This window comes from Siniperca chuatsi, linkage group LG16 (assembly GCF_020085105.1).
Source record: "Siniperca chuatsi isolate FFG_IHB_CAS linkage group LG16, ASM2008510v1, whole genome shotgun sequence".
Lineage (NCBI taxonomy): Eukaryota > Metazoa > Chordata > Actinopteri > Centrarchiformes > Sinipercidae > Siniperca > Siniperca chuatsi.
In genome coordinates, this window is record NC_058057.1 from 662,141 (window position 1) to 685,459 (window position 23,319).

A 23,319-nucleotide genomic window follows, 5' to 3' on the forward strand; every position below is an offset into this window, starting at 1 on the left:
TGCAATGCAGTTCAACAAACTACATCCTCCAAAATGAGCAAACAGTTGAATCAACACGTCTCTAAAACAGTTTCAACACAAATTCAACATTAGAAGCGTCATGAAGGGAGGATTTATTTCTGGACTGTTTTATTACATTGCATTAGTTTTAGCTAGGTGCACCTAATAAAGTGGCAACTGAGTGTATATGAGGCTTTGGATACACATACAATACTTGTTAATAGGATCGGTGCATTGCTGGTTTGGCTCTGCACATGGCAAATACAGAGTACAGAAATACTTTCAGTCTGGTGAGTGTGATGAGAGGCAATGAAGCTCCAAAAGCACGACAAATGAACACTGTAGCATTTGCTTTATTGTAACTGCAAGGCTTGCAACAGACAGACAGCTTGTGGGATGCGCAGGTCACAGAGGAGTCATGTGACCTCTGTGACCGTGCACAGCAGGCTATAAACAGCATCTGAGTTCTAAAGTGTGGCTGTATCAGAAGAAATGGAGAAAGGAGGCAGGCACTTTTCTATCAGTGAGAGACAGGAGAGGAGTTTCCTTTATCACATGAACAAACTCCGGCTACTCAACACCAAGAGCTCTACATCAGGAAACAGCTGTCCCACTGTGACATCAGGGCTCTGGGTTCAGCTCACACTCTAAACAGTGACTTCTCAGTTTGCTCTCAGTCCTCTGTTGCTTCCAAACTGTGAACAGTGATGACTTATTGTCCAGGAAGCTTGGAGGAGATATGGAATGGTAAGGAACGACTGGGCACTGTGACAAAATGAGGGAGTGTTCCTTTAAAAACTTGATGAATTGATGTTTTTAGCTGGTTTTCTTTTGTATTTTCTTCCACTGGGACAGCAGGTCTGGTCACTGTTTAAGTATGTTGATAAAGGCCATTCAAACGCAGAATGTAGGAGAACTTTACTACATGGAAAACCAAAGATGACCACGACTTCAAATTGACCTAAACACATTCTTAGAGGTGTCCTGGGTAACAGCAAGTTTGAACATTTTACTCCTCGTTTCAACTTATTCATTTCAGTATTGCCATGCACGTCCAGTTATATTACTAATTGCTGACACTGCTCATTAACTACTGTACAACCGCCATGACGTGTCACGTCACATGAACACATTTTATTGTATTATTAGTGTTTTTCCTGTTTCGGTTCATGATTCACATTATATACATACACACACATACGTATATACCTGTGATGCTTTAACAGTGTGACTCTTGATTTCTCAATGATGCCTCAAATCCACCTCCTCCCTGCAGCAAGTCTAAAGTGATTTAATGACATTTCTACTGGACTCTGGCGCAGGTGTGTGCACACACTGACTCCATCCCTTTGTGGTGACATGCTTATGGTCTCTCTCACACTCACACACATTTTCCATATCTAACAAAAGGTTTAGCATTCTAATTTGGATCAATACAAAGATGACATTTTAAACTCATTTATTTTTGTTTGACAAAATAAATTCAACCCAAGGTTCACTTAATAGCTTTTACCAGAGCTTTCAAAACTACATTTCATAGTCTTCATCAGGGGACGTTTGCGCAGTCGTCCTGGAGAGGGTTCTGTTGTCATCATGTGACCACAGAGCTTTTTTCATGAGCTCTCGACTGTGACATGTAGTTGAAAGCTCTGTAAAAGTGGGGACTTCCTTTTTTTTTTTTTTTTTTTTTAAAATCAACCAAGGTCAAGAATGAACTTTGTCACTCTGACCATTCAGTTAAATTATATTGCTAAATGAATGCAGACCGTTAGTGGTGGACAGACTCCGATCTGATGTGGTTTTGTGTTCTCAGCTGTGAAATGACAATCTGATGCTTGTTTAACAGGTTAATGGACAGTCTTTAGTTAAGATCACGTTTTGTCCCAGTTCTCTAGAATGTGGCTTTCATCAGATTCACTGTCCCCGGCTGAACACAACACTATCTGAAGGAATGTCGCTCTGTGGACAGAAAAGTAGCAAAACATCAACACAAATCAGAATCAAGTGATTTTCAGAAGTACATACAAAGGTTCGGTCATACAGGTGAGGTGAGGGCGCCTCCTCACTGATGTTGTAAGACCAGATGCGATGCAATGCTTTGCTGATGGTGCAGATACTGAAGAGCAGATGAGACCAAAGAGCCAACAGCACAGAGGTGGAGCTGTGCTGATGGAGAAGCTGTCTGGTGGAAATCCAGGTCCCGGTGTCCTGTGCGTACACTAGGCACAGTTTGTGCCTCCCGTGTCGTTTTTAGATTTGAGACCATTGCCTTGAAGAAAACATTCGAGTCATAAAAATACTCTTCTCGTCAAACAGAAATAGGTTTCGCTGTCAGACACATGGCAGTAAAGTCTGTTTAGCTCACCTGTTTCTGCTCACTTTTCACTCCTTAAAGGCTAATGGCAGAGTCACTGTCTTAGCCGGACAGGTCATATTTATTCTCAGAATAAGTCGGGCTACTCAGAAATGTCATTCATTGGCATGTCTATGGTGGTGCTATACATGACGTAAGACATGTTTATGCAGATCAAACCTTTTGCCTGTATGTCCGCAGGTTTGTTGATGGGACATTTTGAGCCTTAGTAATGCCAAAAAATGTACTGACGATGTAGAATACAAAACAAAGCGATTTTCAACGGGTTTTGTCACTTTGCTGTTTTTCTTTTTATTTCCATTTGGGATAAGAATGTTTGTGTTTTGGAAATACAGTTCCCATCATGCTTTGGGTGTTGTAAACAGGAACTATGATGTTGTGAAGAAGTAACCAGAGGTAACATGGATGTACAGACAACAGTCAGGTGGATTGGTTTATCTGCCACGATACAGAGAGACGGTCTGTGTAGTGTGTGTTCTGGTTTCACTGCGTTCGGACGCGGAGAAGACGTGGAGAACTTTTCACGCTAATCGCATCTATGTTCAACCTGCCAGAGGTTGTTCAACTTTTATTACTGTATGTGATGAAAATGTGGCTTTTTTCTGTAACTCAAGTGTTGTGTTCAAGGCAAAAATATAAATATATGTACGTGGTACAAACCGCAGCTGTTCTTCCACCAGCCTGGTGCTTTCTTTAGTTCTGTTACTGCTTCTCAGCACACACACACACACACACACACACACCCCCTCAGGCAAGAGAGGTGAGGGAATACAAACAGTCAGCACTATCTGGAGGATGGAGGCATGTAGTCTGTAGTGAACCAACACCAGTGAGAGTGGCATCACCAGTCCCATCGCTGCTCACACTCTGTCCAGCTGGGTGGAGTCGGCCTCTGGTCCAGCAGGACTCAGTTCACACAGGTAAAAGAGCGTCTCCTCGCTGGCCTCCGCCTCCGTCAGAGGCTCCAGGCGGATCAGGGAGCTGCGGGCTGGCTTCAGCTCCAGGCTGGTGGTGTCCAGCAGCTCTGAGGGTGGCTCAGCCTCCACAGAGGCACCGGGGCTGGAAGAGGGCTGGAGGTGGGTGTTGCAGGGGCCGGTGCCCAGATCCAGCTCTGAAGGAGGAGAGCAGCCATCGAGGAAGGCCAGCAGGGGACAGGTGGTGTACTGGATCAACTGCTTATCTGAACACAAGACACGGGAGGAGTCGGTCTGGACTGTGTCCAATCCAACACAGAAAATAACCGCAATCATCACCTAAATCTTCCTAAATGTCACGCTCAATCAATCACTCTCTTTGACTGTGAACATTATTCATCATTGGTTGTACGGAGAACAGCGCCCTCCACCACCTTCATCAAAACACCAAACGAGGGCATATGTTTTAGAACAATGAGGGTTCCACACACTTGGAGAATCTATGACGAAGAGCCCTGAAGCTGTTCTCGAGGCTCGGCGTTAAGCACACTGCACTGGTTTGCCCTTGTTGTGAAGTGAAGTACTGCACTGCTGGAGGGGACGGCATGCAGCGCAGGCAGGGTCTTCAGTCTGGGCTAATTCTTTCTTTGACTTTTGAACAGTCAGTGAAAGAATTAGCAACCCTGTGATCACAGCAACGAGTGCAAATCTGACTAATATCTACAGGATTTGCAAGAGCTTGCAATTTTGTCGACTCCTCGCAGTTTAGTCACATTCCACTGTGCTGACTGGCACCTTTTGTTGTGATTTTGTTTCAGCAACTCATCTGATAATTTCTAGATTCCGTTTCCAAAACCCTATTTTTGCTCGTCTTCATATGTCTTGTTCTTTCTGATGAAAAATCAAAGATATTCAATTTACAATTACATAAACCAGAAAAAAGCAGAAAAAGAGGGTGGTTGAAATTTTTGCTTGAGAAATGACTTCAACTTATCAAAATGCTTAAATGTACGTGGATTAACTAATTGCTTCATCAGCTAATCGTTTTGTACAGTCCGGGTAAGTCGAGGCAGGAGTGTGAGTGCGTGTCCTCAGCTCACCGGTGTTGTCTTCCTCGTTGCTGCCTCTGCTTATCTGCGTGGGGTTCTCTTTGGAGCACACACTCTCCTGAAAAGACAAGAGTACAAAAAAGCTAGCTTCTAGATTTTAAAAATATAGATGTGTGTGGATTAAAGGATAGGTTTACATTTTTAGAAAAATGTTTCTGTCCATATTTTTGCTACATGTATGTTTGTACTGAGGAGGTACTGATCAGGTGAATGTTTTTTGGTTTAGTGTGCAAGTGATTTTACCTCTAGGGCATCAAAATCAACGCCAAACTGTTTTCCATAAAGCATGGCCTGAAAGTCCTCCAGACTGCAGTCGATACTGTCCAGATAGTCCATCAGCTCCACCCTGGCAAGACACACACACATCAACAACTCTTCTTCCTGTTAATACAAACACTTAATATTTTAGCATCGCAGGCCTGACTGACACACCAGACAGTCTTTATTAAACTGGCTTACCAGATACACTGGTTGCTAGTTTCCTTTGCTCCAGAATAACTAATGGTGCAGTGCAATATCCCTTTAATGTCACTGTGACCCAGCAATTATATTCTGGGTGGTATTATATTTATGGTGGTTTTAGGTAGAAGAAAGGAGGCAGTATCAGCTTAAATGACGGTTTTGCTTTCTCACTAACTTCTATTGTTGTGTTTTAATGTGAATTTCGTTGTTGTTGTACAAAACGATGATCCTAAATGTAAGAAAACACAAAATGGGTCACTGATGGTTGTAATGGAACATTGTTTAGAGATTACAAACATGGGGAGGAGAGTAGATTTTATTCATCTGAATGAATGTTAATGTAAGAGCAGTACAGTTTGTTGACTAGCGTAACTGACCATTTACAGAAAAGGCACAGAGGGTGCAGTGTTATACATAGTTCAGCATCTTCACAGGAAGTGGAGGAAAAACTTGAAACTCGTCCAGGCCCTCACTGCATGTGTGCATATTAAGACTGGTCCATGTTCATTTTCAACCCAATTAAACGGCAAATCAATAAAGTGGCTAATCAGAACAATGATTTAGACTAAGCAGCCTTTGAAAAATATTGTTAGATTTGCACAGACCTTTCTGCCATTAAACATGAGTAAGCCCTTTAAAGAATTCTAATAAAGGTTGGCCCTTACTTGCCCAGCAGGTTGATGTTCTGTGATATTGCTCCGTTCTCGTTCAGTATGGAGTCCATCATCTTGACGGGGTCCTCCAGACTCAGGCCTGAGGGTTTATTGAGCTGCAGGGCGCTGCTGGTTGGCCCACTGCTGTCTAAAGTGCTGCTCCTCTGGCTGTTGTCTGCCGCTGCCGACACACCAGCCTCTGTCTGTTTGATGTCATCTGTGCAGGTGGTGCTCACCTCCGTCTCTGCTGGCAGCACCACACAGCTGTCCAGCTCTACTTCCATGATTTCTACATCACTGGGGGAGGACATTTTCAAACAGCATGCCATTAGGAAAGATACTGCTGACAATTTAATATGCTGGCAGTTCCTTTAATGTCAACTTAATCAAAGTTTTGGAGTAAAGAAGATTCCCTCACACTGCTCTTGCATTTCAAACACCTATGGAATCAGTGTATCAAAAAACCTCTCAGTCCTTACAGAACTTCTTCTATTTCTGTTTCCAAGAACTCATACTCTGACGAAGCTTTGTGGGGGTCAAATGTTAGTTTGATGTAGGCCTACTGATTCAATAAATGTCTTGAATGCGCAGAAAGAGGGAATATATTGAGCTCCTCTCCGTTGCACTTTCAATTTTATTTATATAGCACCAGTTCATAACAGAAGTTATCTCATTGCACTTTTCCTATAGAGCAGGTCCAGACCGAACTCTTTATAGCTCTTGCATAAGAAATACTGGATGTCTTTTTTCGAGCTTATTCAAACGCTGTCAATCATGACGTGTAACCAACTTTTTATAGCATCAAATAACTAATTAAAACCAAACTTATTAGAAAAATGAACACTTGAACAAACATCAGCGTGATAAGAACTACCTAAACTGACAGAAATCATCTTTGGGAAAAATTTATTTGACATGTACTTTGATTTTTTAGTTTGGCTCGTGTCCCATCCGCTAACATGGAGGGGGCGAGGTTTCTGAACTATACTGCAGCCAGCCACCAGGGGGCGATAGAAATGTTTAGGCTTCCCTTTTGGGGAGCTGTCAGGTCAGCAAAGATGGTACTGCGCTCTCTAGTACTTTTTGTGTTTTTGTTTGTTTTGTGTTTTCTGCTCCCCCTCTCTGGTCACATTCACCTGGGAGGAATTCCTAAACATCGGACTTTTCACCGGTCTTCATCGAACTGAAGTTTTACCTAGTCATTAGTCGGAGGAGCAGCGGCTCTCTATGGGATTTGACGGAGATGCCGATGTGGGAAACAAGCTGGAAGAGTCAAAAGTCTGCTCTCTGACCAACTAGATGGACGAATTGCTGCTCCTCAACAGAGCAAACTCTGACTTTTACAGATCTGCCGCCCTGTGCTTTACTGAAGCCTGGCTTGGAGAGCACATCCTGGACACTTCACTACATCTGCCAGGATTCCATCTCCTCCGAGCGGACCGCATAGCAGAGCTATCTGGGAAAACGATAGGAGGCGGAATCTGCTTTTACATAAAACTGTGACATCTGTACACCAACCTTTGTTTAAGCAAATCATGCAGACCCAAACTTCCATAATAAAGACAGCACATTAAGTTTCCCACCAGGGAAACAAACACTGGACTATCGTTATACTGTATTAAACAACGCCCTGTCTCCCGTGCAGCTCTGGGACTCTCTGATCACACAAAACCCTCCATCACGGGATACAATGACTACAGGCCCGTCACCCTCACGTCTGCAGTCATGAAGTCCTTTGAAAGACTGGTGTTGACCCACCTGAAGGACATCACAGGACCCCTGCTGGACCCCCTGCAATTTGCCTACCGGGCAAACAGGTCAGTGGATGATGCAGTCAACATGGGACTGCACTACATCCTCCAACACCTCAACTCTTCAAGGAGAGACGCAAGGATTGTTGTTTGTGGACTTCAGCTCAACACCATCATCCCAGACATCCTTCACACCAAAGTCACCCAGCTCAATGTGCCAGCCCCCACCTGTCAGTGGATCACAAACTTCCTGCCAGACCGGAGGCAGCAGGTGAGGCTGGGGAACATCACATCCAGCACCTGAACAATCAAGCCCCCCAGGGATGTGCGCTCTCCCCACTGCTCTTCTCCCTCTACACCAACGACTGCACGTCAGGACACCCGTCTGTCAAACTCCTGAAGTTTGCAGACGGCACAGCGGTCATCGACCTCATCCAGGACTGTGACGAGTCTGCATACAGACAGGGGGTTGAACAGCTGGCCCTCTGGTGTGGTCAGAACAACCTGTAGCTGAACATTCTCAAAACTGTGGAGATGACAGTGGACTTCAGGAGAAGCCCCCCAACACTGCCCCCCATCACCATATCCAACAACACAGTGTCTGCTGTGGAAGCCTTCAGTTTCTGGGATCCACAATGGGCGTCCAACATCGACACCATCATCAAAAAAGGCCCAGCAGAGGATGTACAACCTGTCTCAGGAGCTGCTGATCCAGTTCTACTCTGCAATAATCCAGTCTGTTCTCTGTTCCTGTCCTGTCTGGTGGCCGATCCAAACCAGACCGTGATGGTTGTGCAGACTACAGCGGACAGTCAGGACTGCAGAGAAGATCATCGGTGCTGACCTGCCCTCCATTCCGGACTTTTACACGTCCAGAGTCAGCGAACGGAAAGGAAACATCGCTGCAGATCCATCACACCCTGGACTCAACCTTTTCTAACTTCTCCCCTCTAAGGAGGCACTACAGAGCACTGTACGTCAAAACAACCAGACACAAGAACAGTTTCTGCCCACAGGCCATCGCTCTGATGAACACCAGTCACACAGTGTCAGGAACAAGCCTGTGCAATAACCCCTGACAAAAACATCCACTGTACCTGCAAATTAATCTCATTGTTTTATGTAAATATTATCACCTTTTAAATCTACGAATGCTGTGAATACTGTATATTCACCTACTTTATGTTTATAAAGCAACCTGTCACATTAATCATATTTATTTCAGCACCATTTGCACTCTGTACCATTTTACTAATTGTCTTACTGTTTACAAATGTTACTGTTGTTTATAGTAGCTTAATTTGTGTCTACCTTGTTGTCCTTGTTTTTTAGCTGTATTTATGTCTATTTCTGTGTACGTACATTGAGAGCAACGAAAAACCGGAGTCAAATTCCTTTTATGTGTACACATACCTGGCCAACAAAGCTGATTCTGATGTTGTCCATCTTTATATACAGTCTATGGGATATAGCATAAGAAACATGTGTCGACCTAAGGTTTACACTCTGTGCCATCAGCTGGGTTAAGGCTAATAAAGTGTCTACCTGAGCACGAGGTTCCTTACTGCCGTTGGGCAGCTTCTTTTGTTTCAGCTCATGTGAGACCATATTTCTTGCTTTCTGAAGCGAGATGATGACAGAGAGGTGCCAATAACGGGTCTCTTGATATATAGCGGAGGGTCTCCCCTACGGGTGCAGCAGTGCGTTTGACAGCTCTGGGGAAAGTTATGCTGGAGATCATTTATCCATCCAGCTAGATCATTTGCATAAAAATGCTTGGATGGAAACATGGCTTTGTGTTTCCCTGTTGCATATTAACTTTTGAAAAATTAAATCACGTGTCCTTTTACATTTATTAACTAAAAAGAGAAAATAAATGGATTACCTATTTGAAAGCGAAACTTTCTAACAATCTTTTCATAAGTACATGCACTAAAGCAACGTCGAACCTAAGTATGTATAAGATTTTAGGCTGATGCAGTGGAAAATCCTGATATTACCATATGTCCAAAATGATTTCCAATTTACAGAAATCCTGTTATAATTTGTATTGTTAAATTCTGCTCCATTAACTTACCATTACCATTACCACTGGTAACTTTATAGTACTGACTACAATTTTCAAACGTTTGTCATGTTTTTTATCATTAGCTTGTAGCTTTTTAAGTATGTATTGCCCACACAGACAAAGCTTTGAAAAGTGCCAACACAGATGTCAAAAGAGATCAGAAGGAAAGAGAATCCAACAGTCCAATAACGCTCAGGTTCACTGTTGCAGCAGGAAAAAAGCAGTGATTTATAGCACCTTTCAATCAGCTGGTAACAGGTGATGTGTTGGGTGATTGGGATCTGAGATGATTTTCTTGCCCTTTTTACAGTTTGTTTCAGGTTGACTGATTACGTACCAATGATTTTGTAAGACTTGTTGATGAGTTTTTTATGGGTAGGACAGTTATAGAAAGAAATAGTCTTACCCTTGCTCGTAGGCTCTGGGTGAGCCCTCTGTGATCTCAGCCGTCACCTCGGCGTCATTCTCAGTCATGTCACAGATTATAACTTCATCTGACATCTCAGAGCCCTTCATGCTATTCAGACTGTTGACAGACGACTAAACAGGACACACACAGTCAGAATGGGGACTTCAGAAATGTTCTACTTCAGAACTATTCCCATATAACACATCACATATTCAACATTATCTATTTAAAAACAAAAAATAACCTTGTAGACTTAAAAAGTAAAATAGGAGAAGTAACTGATCATATCAGGAATACACTGATTCACAAGTGTTCACTATAGGTAATATGCCCCATGTTAATGTTACCGGGTACTGCTAATTACTGACCTGTTCCACACACACGTTCTCATCATAGATCTGATGAATGTATTTGGGCTTCTTTCCATTGCTGTTCATAAGAATTGGCCTGTCAAAAAGACGGCGATGCATCAACATTTAAAGTTCATACAGACTAGAGTTCACATTATGAGAGTGCTGAAACAGTAGGCCTTATACAGACTGCCAGTCCAAATCAGTTTTTTGGCATATTCAGATTGTATCCAGATTGATTTTACAAAGTCTGGACAGCAAAAAAACAAACAAAAAAACACATGAAATGCAATTTTTTCAGATCAGATCCAAGCCACACTTAGAGGTGGTTTGAAATACTTTTCCAATTGGATTTCTACAGATGTGTATCAGTCCGGAATCTCTGGCCGCTCAAATAGGATTTCAAAGTGTTTTTTGCTTCATATGAGGCAACTCATTTGGTGATGGCTTATTGAGAATACTCACCCACGAATTTTAATTACCGACTACTTCATCTATGCTTGTCTGACAGGTGCAGGGACTATGTGGACGTAAGGATGAAACACAGTGTGAACTCACCTTTTGCGTTTTAAATTCAGGATGTGGTTGTTCTGTACCAATGTGACGATGAAATGTATCAGCTGAAAAAAGAACAGTTCTGTGAGATTCCACAGATAATGCAACTGCATTTGCAGCTCAGATGCCAATGAAGAACCTGCAATGTTTACATAGGCACCAAAAAATAACTTGTCCTGTTTGTATTTCTAATGTGCACAGTCCACCTCATAATGACTCAAGCAAGCAAGCGCATGAGTACAAATACTCTAAAAACAAAACATAATCTGAAAGACTGTTTAGATAACACATTTTTCCAAAGGTTTTAACTACCCGTATGAACAATAATCAAATTTCTTTCAGAAAAATTCAGAAATGCAGCTTATTCTGATGGAGGCGTTTACAAGAAACATGTATGTGAATACACTTTCAGATGGGTCCAGTGTAGTGCTCACCTTTTTGATGAGTTGTTGTTGGTGGGCATGTTTCTGTCTCAGATCTGAGATCTCCCTCCACAGACCTTCATTCTCCCTTAACAACAAAACATGTTAAGTTCATTTACAGTTGAGAGAATGGACTGCAGAACCAATTTTGTAAAATGGCCAGATTTGAAAGTTTGCCAAGTTTCATAAATATGTATAGCTCGATGTCATCCGCGTAGCAATGGTAAGAGACACCGCCAAACTGGCAGATAATGTGCCCTAAAGGGAGCATGTAAAGGGAGAATAAAACAGGTCCCAGTGTCTCCTCAAAGGAGCACAATCAGACACGTTGTAAGCAACGGATACAAAGAAATTCTGATTAGATAAGCAGGAGGAAAACCATTCGAGTATACCAGACATCCAAACCCACTTTCTCAGACGATCAAATAAAATATTATGACCTGTGGTATAGAAAGCAGCACTTAAATCCAAAAGATTTCACCACGATCGGACAGCAAAAAGTCTCTGTGCTGTGTCTCCAACGGAAACCAGACTGGAATTTGTCAAATAAATTGTTTTCCTCTTGGAAAAACTAAAGCTGCTTGCAGACAACATTTTCTAAGATTTTAGAAATAAAGGGCAACTTTGAGATGGGTCTGTAGTTCTGGGGTTGAGCACTATTGGGATCTGTTTTTAAGAAGCGGTTGAATAGAGGCGACCTTATAGTGACATGGAACACAACCAGAGGAAAGGGATTTTACTGACAGTAATGGAGGGCTAATGGAGCTGAATACTTCCTTGAAGAATTTAGATGACAAAATGTCAAGAGAATAGTGAGACAGAGATTACAATGTCAGCTCATTTGTTTAGTTAGTCCAGTATGGCAGGAGAGGAACAACATGGCTCAGCGAGGGAACTAGATGGTTAACAGAAGCTCTGATTGTGCTAATTTTATCAACAAAGGAGGACAGAAGTTTTGATAGTCATCTAGAGGGTTTTAATTGTTTAAAAAGTGATCATGTTTTAAAACAATACCTAGGGTTATTTTTATTGGCAGTGATAAGGTCATTAAAGTAGTCATTTCATGCTTCTTTAATCTTTAGATTTAGGAACACCACCAACTCCTTCATATTGGTATAATGAACCTGAAGCCTAGTATTTTTTCACCCACGTTCAGCCTGTCTACATTGCCTTTTTACACAGCAGATATCATTATTGATCCTGGACCTGATTTTAGAGGTGGGTCTGTGCTTATGCGGGACTGAAATAACCAAAGCAGCCTGGCAAGCATTATTAAAACAGGTTCCCAAACCTAGCAGGAACAGACATGCCCTGGACTAGAGCATTTTGAGAGAGAGTGCAGTGTTATTAAAAGGGCTGACTAACAACATTAAATCTGCATTTATAATCTGAGATGAGTAAAACGGTGTAGTCCCTCATTCTTTCAGGAGTGTTCCATCGTAGAAAAAGTTTCAGTCATAGCCATCTGGACACTGTTTTCAGAATCAAGACGTTTCGGCTCCCAATCGGGAGTCAGCCTGATTACTGGGCCATCATGGAAACAAAAGAAGGTCAGTTTCAGGTGAAACTAGGCAGGGTAAACAGGAGACACTCAGGTAGACTCTTCCCTGAGGGCGGGGCTTAAGCAACACAGTAGCTTACATTTCTGAGTTCTCAGACCATTTTCACAATTGAGAATGACTCCCGGATGGGAGCCGAAACGTCTTGATTCTGAAAACAGCGTCCAAGAGACTACGACTGAAACCTTTTCTACGATGAATCTGAGATGAGGTTGTCTACTTTTAAGGAGCCTAATGATATGCCCAGTGTGATATGGCCCTGTTTATGAGTAGGGGCCTTCACATGTTAAATAAAATTAAAGGCTTCAATTGCATTTAAAAAGTCCCAGGCAGACACATATGTATTGCCATCTACATGGAAATTGAAATCACCCACACCAGCAATTAAATCAGAAAATTCAGGTAAAAAGGTATTATTTTGTGTGTGTGTGTGTGTGTGTGTGTGTGTGTGTGTGTGTGTGTGTGTGTGAGTGTGTGTGTGTGAGTTACAATTACAAGCAAAGCTGGGTTGGAAACTAACAGCAACCTGGGAGCATTTTAAAATGATTTATCAAAACTACAGCTAGTCCACCACCACGCCCACTTAACCTGGGAGAGTTAGCAGAAATTCAGTGGGCACACCTCCAAAAATGACTGCACTCCCTGGCCCTCAGTCGGGTTTCTGTTAAAAAAACAAACAAAAACAAAGTCTAATTTGTGGGACATGATGAAATCATTTAAGACAAATGGCGTATTGGACGAGGATCTAACACTTAGCAGCCCAAATGACACAGGCAAAGCAGGGAACACCAGGTTTGAAAAATTCCTGCATAATTTTAGAATAGCACTCCTAGTAAGTGGTCTAATATTTACTATGACAGGGATATTGCTGTGCTAAATGTGCTGTCTAGGTTTTTACAGTGTAGTCTGTAGTTCCCCCAATGTCAGAAGTTAGTGGGATTGTGGGAATGCAGAGCCAGTTGCATACTAAGAAATAAGAGGTGGGACTCTGACCTGCTGAGGTGGAGTTCATCCCTGCTAAACAGATCCAGACGTCCTTGAAATGCAGTAAAGTTCTAACAAAGGGCATGCCCACTGAGCACAAGTATTCTTTCGGGCTAGTATGCAGTTGTCTGATCTGACTGAATTTCATATTGCCATAACATAGGGCAGCAACTGGACCAGAAATGATGCAGTGCCTACCAGAGTCCAGGGCCGTTTCAATCCATGTCACGAAGGCCTCTTTCAATTTTGTGTTTATTTGCTTTACTTGTGTGAGTAAATACAACCTGCGAATATTCACCCTTTCTGGCTTACTACAGCGGTGTGAACCCAAAAATAAACTGATTTTGCTATGATTTAAGTGCAATAAACGGAACAAAAGGATGCTGTAATAACTACATCATGATGCCGATTTGTAAAAAGTCTGAATTAATGCTTTGTCAAGTCCGTCTGCAAGACAACAAGCAAATAACGTTTAAAATGTTTGTTTTCTGAATGGAGTTCGGATTGATCAGGGCTAATGCTAGTGCTAACTTCGTTCATAGTAAAGTATAACCGATAGCTGGAATCAAGTAACAGACACACATTTTCAGAACTTATCCAAGCAATCTCCTGTTTTGTCCTGTCTCTGTATAAATATGAAGTAGTAGCTATCATAGAGCTCTGGGTGCCTACAGACGGCAGTGGAGGTTGGCACCTCTACTCGCTGCTGCAGACAGGCTGAGAAGAAAGGTTGAAGATAAATCCACTTTCTAGCCCCCCGGTAATCTCCTCAGAGTTCCCCCGGTGCTCAGCAGCTGTCTGTTAATCTGCCCGGTCCCTCCCAACAAAACACGCCCCATGATATGCGCAATTTTTCAGCTCAAGTAGAATATTTTCAAGTCATGTGAATGACACGAATTTCATGTATTCACCTCAGTTGCCCAATTTGCATCAATTCGTGTCTTTGCATTGACTTTGTATGTAATTGCTGTGTGAAAAATTTGCCTCGTGTTCTATGTGAACACACCTTTAGGCTTGGCACCCAACTGCAGCCAGGGCTCAAAATCATCACTATTTTCGGAAACTGGAAGGACATCAGGGGATCGATTATCATCTTACCATCATCTGGATCCAAACCATGGGATTGGTGTTTCCATGCCAGGGCAATGATCTTTTGCCGGTGGAACGGCCGAAGTTGCAGAGTCAATTCTCTCATTTTCATTGACTGGGTCGAGAATTTTAATTCTTCCCTCCAGTTCAGCAATTTTCTGTGTAAGGCTGATGCAACTCGGGCAATTGATCAGTGGAACAGACAATGGACTTGTCTCTGTACTTTTCTTGTTAGATCTTAAGACCGTCTGATGGCAGAGCGTCTTCATCGAAATGCCTGCATTAATAAATTATTTAATACCTGCTAGGTTACGAGACGTTCATTTGTGCGGTCCTCTAAAGTCTCCTGATATGCACTCCAGATCAACATCAACATGAACAGAATCTGACGGTGCTCCATGATGCACGATATCCAGGTAGAAATTGGGGGGGGGGGTGTTGTTGTCTTTTTACCTGCAGGCTGTATGACCAATAATCAAAAGACATTTCCACCACATGGATTTTGTATACAATTTCTGGACCATTTGAGTTTTGCCCTAAGACTCTCCAGTTGATCCAGAATGCTGCGCCACGTGTACTGACAAGAACTAGGAAAAGAGATCATATTTCTCCAATATTAGCTTCTCTGCACTGGCTCCCTGTAAAATCCAGAATAGAATTTAAACCTGCACCTACAAAGCTCTTAATGGTCAGGTACCATTGTATCTTAAAGATCTCATAATACCATATTATCCGACTAGAACACTGCGCTCCCAGGATGCAGGGTTACTTGTGGTTCCTAGAGTCTCCAAAAGTGGAGAGGGAGCCAGAGCCTTCAGTTATCAAGCTCCTCTCCTGTGGAATCAGGTCCCAGTTTGGGTTCGGGAGGTAGACACCATCTCCATATTTAAGAGTGGGCTTAAGACTTTCCTCTTTGATAAAGCTTATAGTTAGGGCTGGCTCAGGTGAGCCCTGAAACATCCCTTAGTTATGCTGCTATAGGCCTAGACTGCTGGGAGACTTCCCATGATGCACCTCTCTCCTCCTCTCCCTCTGTATACATTCTGATCCCATTACTGCATGTTACTAACTTGACATCTTCTCTCTCCCGTAGTTTTGTGCTTTCTGGTCTTTCAGCAGGTATTTCTACCTCTGGAGCTGCAGAGTCTGGATCTATGACTGCAAGGCACCTTCTGTTCCTGTTCGACAACCGCTACTACAATTATTATATATTGATCATTTTACAACACAGGTTGTATAATGAGTTTTTGTTTTGTAGTTCCCTTTATGCTACTTAAAATAAATTATATACAGTAGATCAGTGAATAAATAATAAGTCATAGAAATAATACGTCACAGAAATGAAAACTATTTTACATGGTGGAGTGCTGAGGATGAATTAAGCAGTCTCACAGCCTGAGGAAAGAAGCTGCTCTGTAGTCTGGTGGTACGACAGCGGATACTTGTGTATCTCTTTCCAGGCGGCAGCAGGGTGAACAGGCTATGGCTGGGGTGGGTACTGTCTTTTAGTATCCTTTGGGCTACGCGCAGACAACTCATCTCATCGATATCACTGATGCTTGGTAGGTTGGTACCAATGATCTCTCTCTCTCTCTAGCAGCAGATGGCCACCCACCCTGAGTCTGGTTCTGCCTGTTAAAAGGAAGTTTTTCCTTGCCACTGTCGCCAAGTGCTTGCTCATGGTAGGAATTGTTTGGCCTCTGTAAATAATAATATAAAAGAAGTACGGCCTAGAGCTAGAGCTGCTCTATAGGAAAAGTGCAAGTGAATTGAAGTGAAGTTAATAGGGGTGTGGTAACTCGGCGGGACAGAAAACAAAACTTGGCTTAACCAAGGTCGGATTATAAGTCAAATAGGACTATGGTAAAAATAACCATACGTTAGCTTACACAAAACCCATTTATGTGCATTAAGATTGTAGAAGTAGCCGACAAACCACAATAGTGTACATTTTCTCAGTCCTGTACTGTATGTTTGTTCCTTACTGATAGAATTCTCTACATGCAACTTTTCCAGGGTTGTTGGCCATGTTTTGGTCATTGTTTCCCATATATAATCTGGGATGACTTGTACAGAGCTTTAGACTCACCTCTTGAGTGTTGCCAGCCTGGCATCAATGTTCTCCTGTTTGCTGTGAACACTCTGCACACTTGCCAAGATCTTGGTCAGGTCTTCCTGTCGAATCTTATTGTCCTCTGGTCGAGCATTAGAAACCTGAACGACAGACATTACAATCAAATCTTGTGTTTACAGCAAATCTGTGATCTAAGCAATATTCCTGACTTTTGTAAGACATGACATTAGCCAGCAAATGAGGAAAAGAACCAGATAGAGGGGTCAAATGTCTTGATGCAGAGAGAGTATTTAGGAACAAGCTTTAATTTGTCTTGACAAGCACTCTTGTCAAGTTGACTTAGTATGTTTTTTGAGTCATCCAGTCAAGGTTTGGTATTTTTTAGTAATGGCAGCTACCTATGCTTGTCAAGCACTGCTGGGGGGTATTCCATCAACGCAGCTAATGAAATCGGGCTTTTTCAATTAAGAACAGGTTTGAATTAATGTCGATTTTGACTTAAGGCTCAAGCCGTTCCACTAACACAATTAAGCTGTGTCAAGTCAATGTTAACTCAAGCCAGGCTTGAACAATCTAGCATTGAGCTCGCAAGCACGAGTACACAAGCGAGTACATAAGCAGCCCAGAACAGTCGATTATCGAAAACAGGACATATGCCGCCAAAAAGAAGAGAAGATGAGAGCGGTGTTCCTCTCAGCGACGGAAAAACCCTGCTGATGGAACTATATGAGGAAAGGAGTCATCACCTTCCTCTTGATATTCTCCAGCAGGTCGTCCTGTCCATGTTTGAAGTAGGGGTGCTGAAACTCCACAGGACAGTCCCTCTCCTGTTTCACAATGCCTGTGTCAATGTGCATCACTTTACGGAATCCATCTGAACACATGCGCGCGCGCACACACACACACACACACACACACACACACACACACACACACACACAGGTAAATGCATTAAAAAAACACTCCCTCCTAAATATATGTATGCAAGTGTAAATCCAAACACAAACACAAAAACATGCAGATTCCTCTACCTGGGTAGTCACATAATGTAATGAAGAGCTATCTTTATGTTGTGTCTCCTGCTGCTGAATACATAGTAGGCTAACTTTGGCCAACAGCTGATGAAATGTTACACTGTCCCTTGTGGTTACCGCAGTTACCATAGCATTTGCCTCTGCATCTATCCAGCTCAGTTTTCCACTGAATAAACCCTGGTTCTGGTTCTGGACTGTGGAAAATTATAAACAGGCATTTTTCTCTATTTTCTGACATTTTATAGGCAAAACAAATAACCGATTAATCAAGAAAATTATGATCCGCTTAATTGATAGTGAAACTAATCATCAGTTGCTGCTTTCTGGCTAGGTGGAGAGGTGGGTCAGTACCAGGATAATCACCTGCTGGGCTAGTTAGCTGCTTGTCATCCTTGCACTGAAACTAATTCTGACAGTATAGGTTTACTGGGTTATGTGTCACTGACTAGTGTGCTCTGATCGGTACAAACTAAGTCGAGGTGATGAATGCAGTCTTACACATATTGAGCTGCCTGATGAAACTGGCCATGTTGTTGTGCTTGAAGAACTTGGGGAGGATCTCCTTGGCAAAGCCCTGCTCATCCAACACTAGGAAACTGTTGCCCTCCTGGAAACAATCAACACCACCAAGACAGTCAGAACAGCTCCTCAGAGGGCTAACTCACTGGATCTATTTTAGTGTGTCATTTAACGCCATGCCCCGAAGCTGTGCACACACGCAGCTTTATAGTGACTCTGGGCACAAAACTCAAAGATGAGCTGATGCTGGCATGACGCAGAGACCGGATTTGTCTTAGCTAGCTAACCACTAGGTACACAATGAAAACAAAATTACTGGCTAGCTAACAGTTGATGTTTAGCTTCTGCTTCTGCTTACCGACCGCTCTCTATGCTGAAACCAATACGTAGCGTGAAATGCACGGCTGCTGAACCCTAAGCGTGGTGTGATGAGATACTACACTTGCTACGTTAACTTAAGGCTAATCTCACTAGCTAGCTAACGTTAGTTGTCTGTTTTGCGCTAGCCTTTATAACTGGCACGCTAACGGTGTTATAGTTTGAGCGTTACCTGACTCCAGCAAATAAATTCATTGGTGTCTGCATCCTCGACCAGCGTCCACAGCTTGGTGAGGAAAGCCGGGACGTTCGAGTTGTGTTTCATCTCGCAAACTCAACGACAAGTACACTTTGACTGAAAATGCGCAATGTTTGCTCTGTTTTGTAGCCTGTACGAAAAGCTGGTCAAATCTGTCGCTCTGAGGAAAATGTCAATGGCTTACAACTTCCGGTTCTAGTTAACGGGAGCTGATTGGTCTAAAATTGTTGTACGTAAGACTCCTCACGTGGCGTTCCATGCACGCAGAAAGAGAGCTGGCATGTTTTCCCCGACGTGCATCCAAAATAAAGAGGTCGGATAGCTACACATCTACAGGGGTGGAATGTAATGTACATTACTCAAGTACTGTACTTAAGTACAATTTACAGGTACGTGTACTTTACTTGAGTATTTTCATTTTACGTAACTTCTGCTCCACTACATTTATTTGACAACATTAGTTACTGGTTACTTTGTAGATTCAGATTATTAATACAAAATATAAATCAACTGATAAATAATGATATACTATTATGGATTAAGGTACCCAGCAGTATATAAAGTACTTACATTTAGCCCCATCTTTACCACCTGCAACATTAGTGATGCTTACACATTAATGCATCACTAATTATAATCCAGTGATACAATATATATTATTCTGCATAATGAGTACTTTCACTTTTGGTATTTTAAGTATATTTTGATGCTAATACTTTTGTACTTTTACTTAAGTAACATTTTGAATGCAGGACTTTTACTTGTAACAGAGTATTTTTACACTGTGGTATTGCTGCTTTTACTTCAGTAAAATATCTGAATAGCCTACTTCTGCCCCCTCTGCATATCTATAACCTAAGAAAGACAGAGCAAAATGAATCAATATGCAGAAATATAGAGAAGTATACAGAGCAAGAAGACATGAAGAATTTGAATTGCAGTAAAGCATGATATCAGCATTTATGCTATGTAGAGACTCAAGGCTGGAATTACTAACATGGCAAAGCGGGCAACTGCCTCGGTGGCTCAAGGATTCTGGGACCCAACAGCTGCAGGTCTGACATTGTGTCAGCTGGTTTGTGCTAATTTAGCAGAAATCCAGAATCATTATCAAACATTATAGGTGGGTGTGTTAGAGGCTGTGACAATCGTGGCCAATCACATTCACTACTCTCATCCCGTGTAAACTAACCCAGGTCAGACCTAAGGCTGCTCCACTACCCAGCCTACTCCTGGCTAATCCGGTCGCAGGAAAATAAAATGGATGAGATAAGACTCAGGCTAACTTAGCCACAGGAAATCAGAGACTGCTGTGCCCTCATCTTTACAGAGACCTGGCTGCACCACAACATCCTGGATGAAGCTATCGCACTCGACGGGCGGAGCGTGTTCCGCGCTGACAGAACACAAGACTCCGGTAAGACGAGTGTTTACATCAATGATGCTTGGTGCTCAAACGCAGTTAAAGCAGATGGACATTGTTCCCCAGATGTTGAGTTTTAAGATCTCGACCATATTATCTGTCCAGAAAGTTCAGCAGAGTTTTGTTGCTGCTGTTTACATTCCTTCAGATGCAAATTCAAAAACGCACTACAGCAACTGAGGTCATCAGCGGTCACATGACAAAACAACCGGAAGGTGTTTTTATTGTACCTGGTGATTTTAATCTACAGACGTCAGAACTATTTTATCTAAATCCCACCAGCACGTCCACACCCCCACCAGGGGAACAAATACGCTGGACCATGTTCACACAAACATACCTGGCAGCTACAAAGCTCTCCCCCTCCTCGTCTTGGTCTATCAGACCATATTTCCCTGCCTCTCCTGCCTACTTACACCCAGCTGATTAAAACGGTGAAACCATCAGGAAAAACAGTTAAAGTGTGGACAGATGAAGCTACAGCAGCTCTACGGGACTGTTCTGTCCCAGGAGAACCACGTCAACCTAGAGGAATATACATCATCAGTGACATCATACAGCAGCAAATATGTTGATGATGTGGTGATCACAAAGACAGTAAAATCATTCCCCAACCAGAAAGCCTGGATGAACGGAGAAGTGAGGGCTCTACTCAGAGCCAAAAAAGATGCTTTTCGGTCAGGAGACAAGGAAGCTTCCAGCACTGCCGGAGCGAGACTGAAAGCTGGCAACAAGGAGGCAAAGCTGAGACATCAGCAGAGACTGGAGAGAGCCCTCAACACCAACAACAGGCAGGTGATCCAGACCATCAAAGGCTACAAAAGCAGGAGCACCTCCATCATGTGTGAGGCCACGGTACCAGATGAGCTAAACACATTTTATGCTCGTTTTGATCTCCCCAACAAAGAGTCAGCTGTAAAGTCCACTCTACCTCCAGAGGAAGGGCCACTGTCAGTATCCACAGATGATGTGAAAAGAATCCTGCTGAGAGTGACTTTGTCTCCCCTATGAAACTGATTGGAAAACTCTGCACTCTGGGCTTGAGTACCACACTCTACAACTGGATATTGGACTTCCTCACAAACAGACCTCAGACAGTTCGGATTGGTGGTCACACCTCCTCCACTCTAGTGCTGAACACCGGAGCCCCCCAGGGCTGTGTGCTCAGCCCCCTCCTGTTCACGCTGTACACCCATGATTGCAGTCAACAACATGGAGACAACTCTGTTGTGAAGTCTGCAGATGACACCACCATCATTGGCTGGATTACAAACAAAGATGAGAATTCATATCAGGAGGAAACCTACAATCTCGCAGAGTGGTGCACAAAGAACAACCTACTGCTCAACGTCAGCAAAACCAAGGAACTGATTGTTTATTTTAGGAAAAAGGAGGCAAAGACACACACCCCTGTCTACATCAGCGGAGCTGAGGTGGAGCAGGTCAACAGTTTCAGGTTCCTGGGAATCAGCATCACAGAGAACCTGACATGGTCCTCTCACATCTCCACCTGGTCAAGAAAGCTCAGAAACGGTTTTATTTCTTAAGGAAACTTAAGATGCAAAATTCCCGTGCCAAATTCTTCTTAACTCTTGCAGAGGAGCAACAGAAAGCATCCTGACTGGAAACATCACTAACTGGCATGGGATGTGCACGGCCCAGGACCGGAGGGCTCTGCAGCGGGTGATTAAAACTGCCCACAACATCATTGGTACCCATCTACCGAGCATCAGTGATATTTCCACTGTGTTTCACTCCAGCTGGGCCTACAGTTTGGAAAACAGGTTACTACTGCTCAGTCTGAGCTTTTATTGGCAAGGGAGCAGACACTGCCATGTGATGTCAGCCCAGTCTCATCTGTACTCATGCTGCTTCCTATGCATTGTGTTTGAAAATACAGCTATTACCATGTTGGCAGCTTCCTTTAATCTGTAGCTTTATTATCTATGTTCTCTAAATGAATTTGCATTGTGGATAAAGTCTCTTTATGTGATTTTATGCCCTTAAAACGTTTGGGTGAAGCAGACAAGATTTAGCTCTTTTTCAAGAAAAGTGGCAGCAGTGTAGAAGCTCGTTTAGAAGTGAGTGACTGAGTGTCATTTTCAATAACCATTACAGCACAAATAATTGACATGAAAATCTCTAAATAAATATACATATTAACCCTAATATAAAGTGGGAGATTACTGAGCTACAAAACTGATTTTGTGAAGTTTTAAAATAATCCCCCAAAGTTTTTGAATATATATGTCAAATTGCGTCCTTTTTTTTGGGGGGGGAGGACCCCCATGCCCCCCAATCTAATTGTGTCCCCCCCAGAATTTTGGCTTGTATGACGCCTCTGCCCAGATCCCCTTACTTTTTCTAGGTTTTCTCTACCCACACAACAGTTTGTTACAGAAAGAGTAACATCAGAAGAGATGTGTACCTTTAGATACCTTAGGTGTGTGAGGGGATTCCACAGGGGTGGTTAATTATTCTTTAATTTTTTTCTGTACATTTTAAGTAGTTATTTTTTGCCACCCCAATAGAATCTCTGGGTCTAACCTGATTACCCCAGTACTAAAGTTCTGGCTATGCTCCTGCTTATCTGGCTCACAAAATCATTAAAGAAATTAAAATACCTACTACCTAATTCCAAAACACCTTTCATTTATGTTGAGGACAGAAATGTTACTGTTACCTAAACTAGCAACATTGTGTCCTATTGACCGCAAATTTAGTGCACTGTATATTGATTAAATTAATTGATTAAATGCTGTATGTTAATATTTAGGGTGCTATATACTGTGGTTGTATTTTTGGACGTAATGGTGCTTCAGAGAGGTGAAGCAGGTCTAGTCTCTTTATAATATTATTTACAGAGACCCAACAACTCTCACCATGAGCAAGCACTTGGCGACAGTGGCAAGGAAAATCTTCCTTTTAACAGGCAGAAACCTTGGACAGAACCAGACTCAGGGTGGGCGGCCATCTGCTGCAGAGAGAGAGAG

The 23,319-nt window shown here is 42.6% G+C and overlaps 1 protein-coding gene across 4 annotated transcripts; it reads right to left on the minus strand.

Moving 5' to 3' along the window:
* Positions 1–333: 333 nt before the first annotated feature.
* hsf2 (heat shock transcription factor 2) lies at positions 334–19,106 on the minus strand. 4 transcript variants are annotated; one of them, XM_044168748.1, is made up of 12 exons: positions 18,877–19,106; positions 18,306–18,414; positions 17,520–17,647; positions 16,789–16,913; positions 11,080–11,155; positions 10,649–10,710; positions 10,109–10,187; positions 9,738–9,871; positions 5,525–5,809; positions 4,641–4,743; positions 4,389–4,455; positions 334–3,587 (listed from the first exon to the last, which is right to left on the minus strand). In XM_044168748.1, exons 1-12 carry the CDS (start codon positions 18,967–18,969, stop codon positions 3,235–3,237), a joined length of 1,614 nt encoding a protein of 537 aa, XP_044024683.1. In that variant the 5' UTR covers positions 18,970–19,106; the 3' UTR covers positions 334–3,234. The 4 variants fall into 4 exon arrangements, with proteins under 4 accessions (XP_044024683.1, XP_044024684.1, XP_044024685.1 ...); XM_044168749.1 differs by having other exon boundaries at positions 334–3,554; positions 18,877–19,103; XM_044168751.1 differs by lacking the exon at positions 334–3,587 and adding an exon at positions 3,599–4,179.
* Positions 19,107–23,319: the final 4,213 nt, after the last annotated feature.

Bases quoted from the DNA above. Each gene is read 5' to 3' on its own strand.
- hsf2 (XM_044168748.1), bottom strand. From the start codon at position 18,969: ATGAAACACAACTCGAACGTCCCGGCTTTCCTCACCAAGCTGTGGACG. The intron at 18,415-18,876 runs GTAACGCTCAAA...GATTGTTTCCAG, and splicing joins AATTTATTTGCTGGAGTCAG to GAGGGCAACAGTTTCCTAGT. The intron at 16,914-17,519 runs GTGATGACTCCT...TCTGTCGTTCAG, and splicing joins TGGAGAATATCAAGAGGAAG to GTTTCTAATGCTCGACCAGA.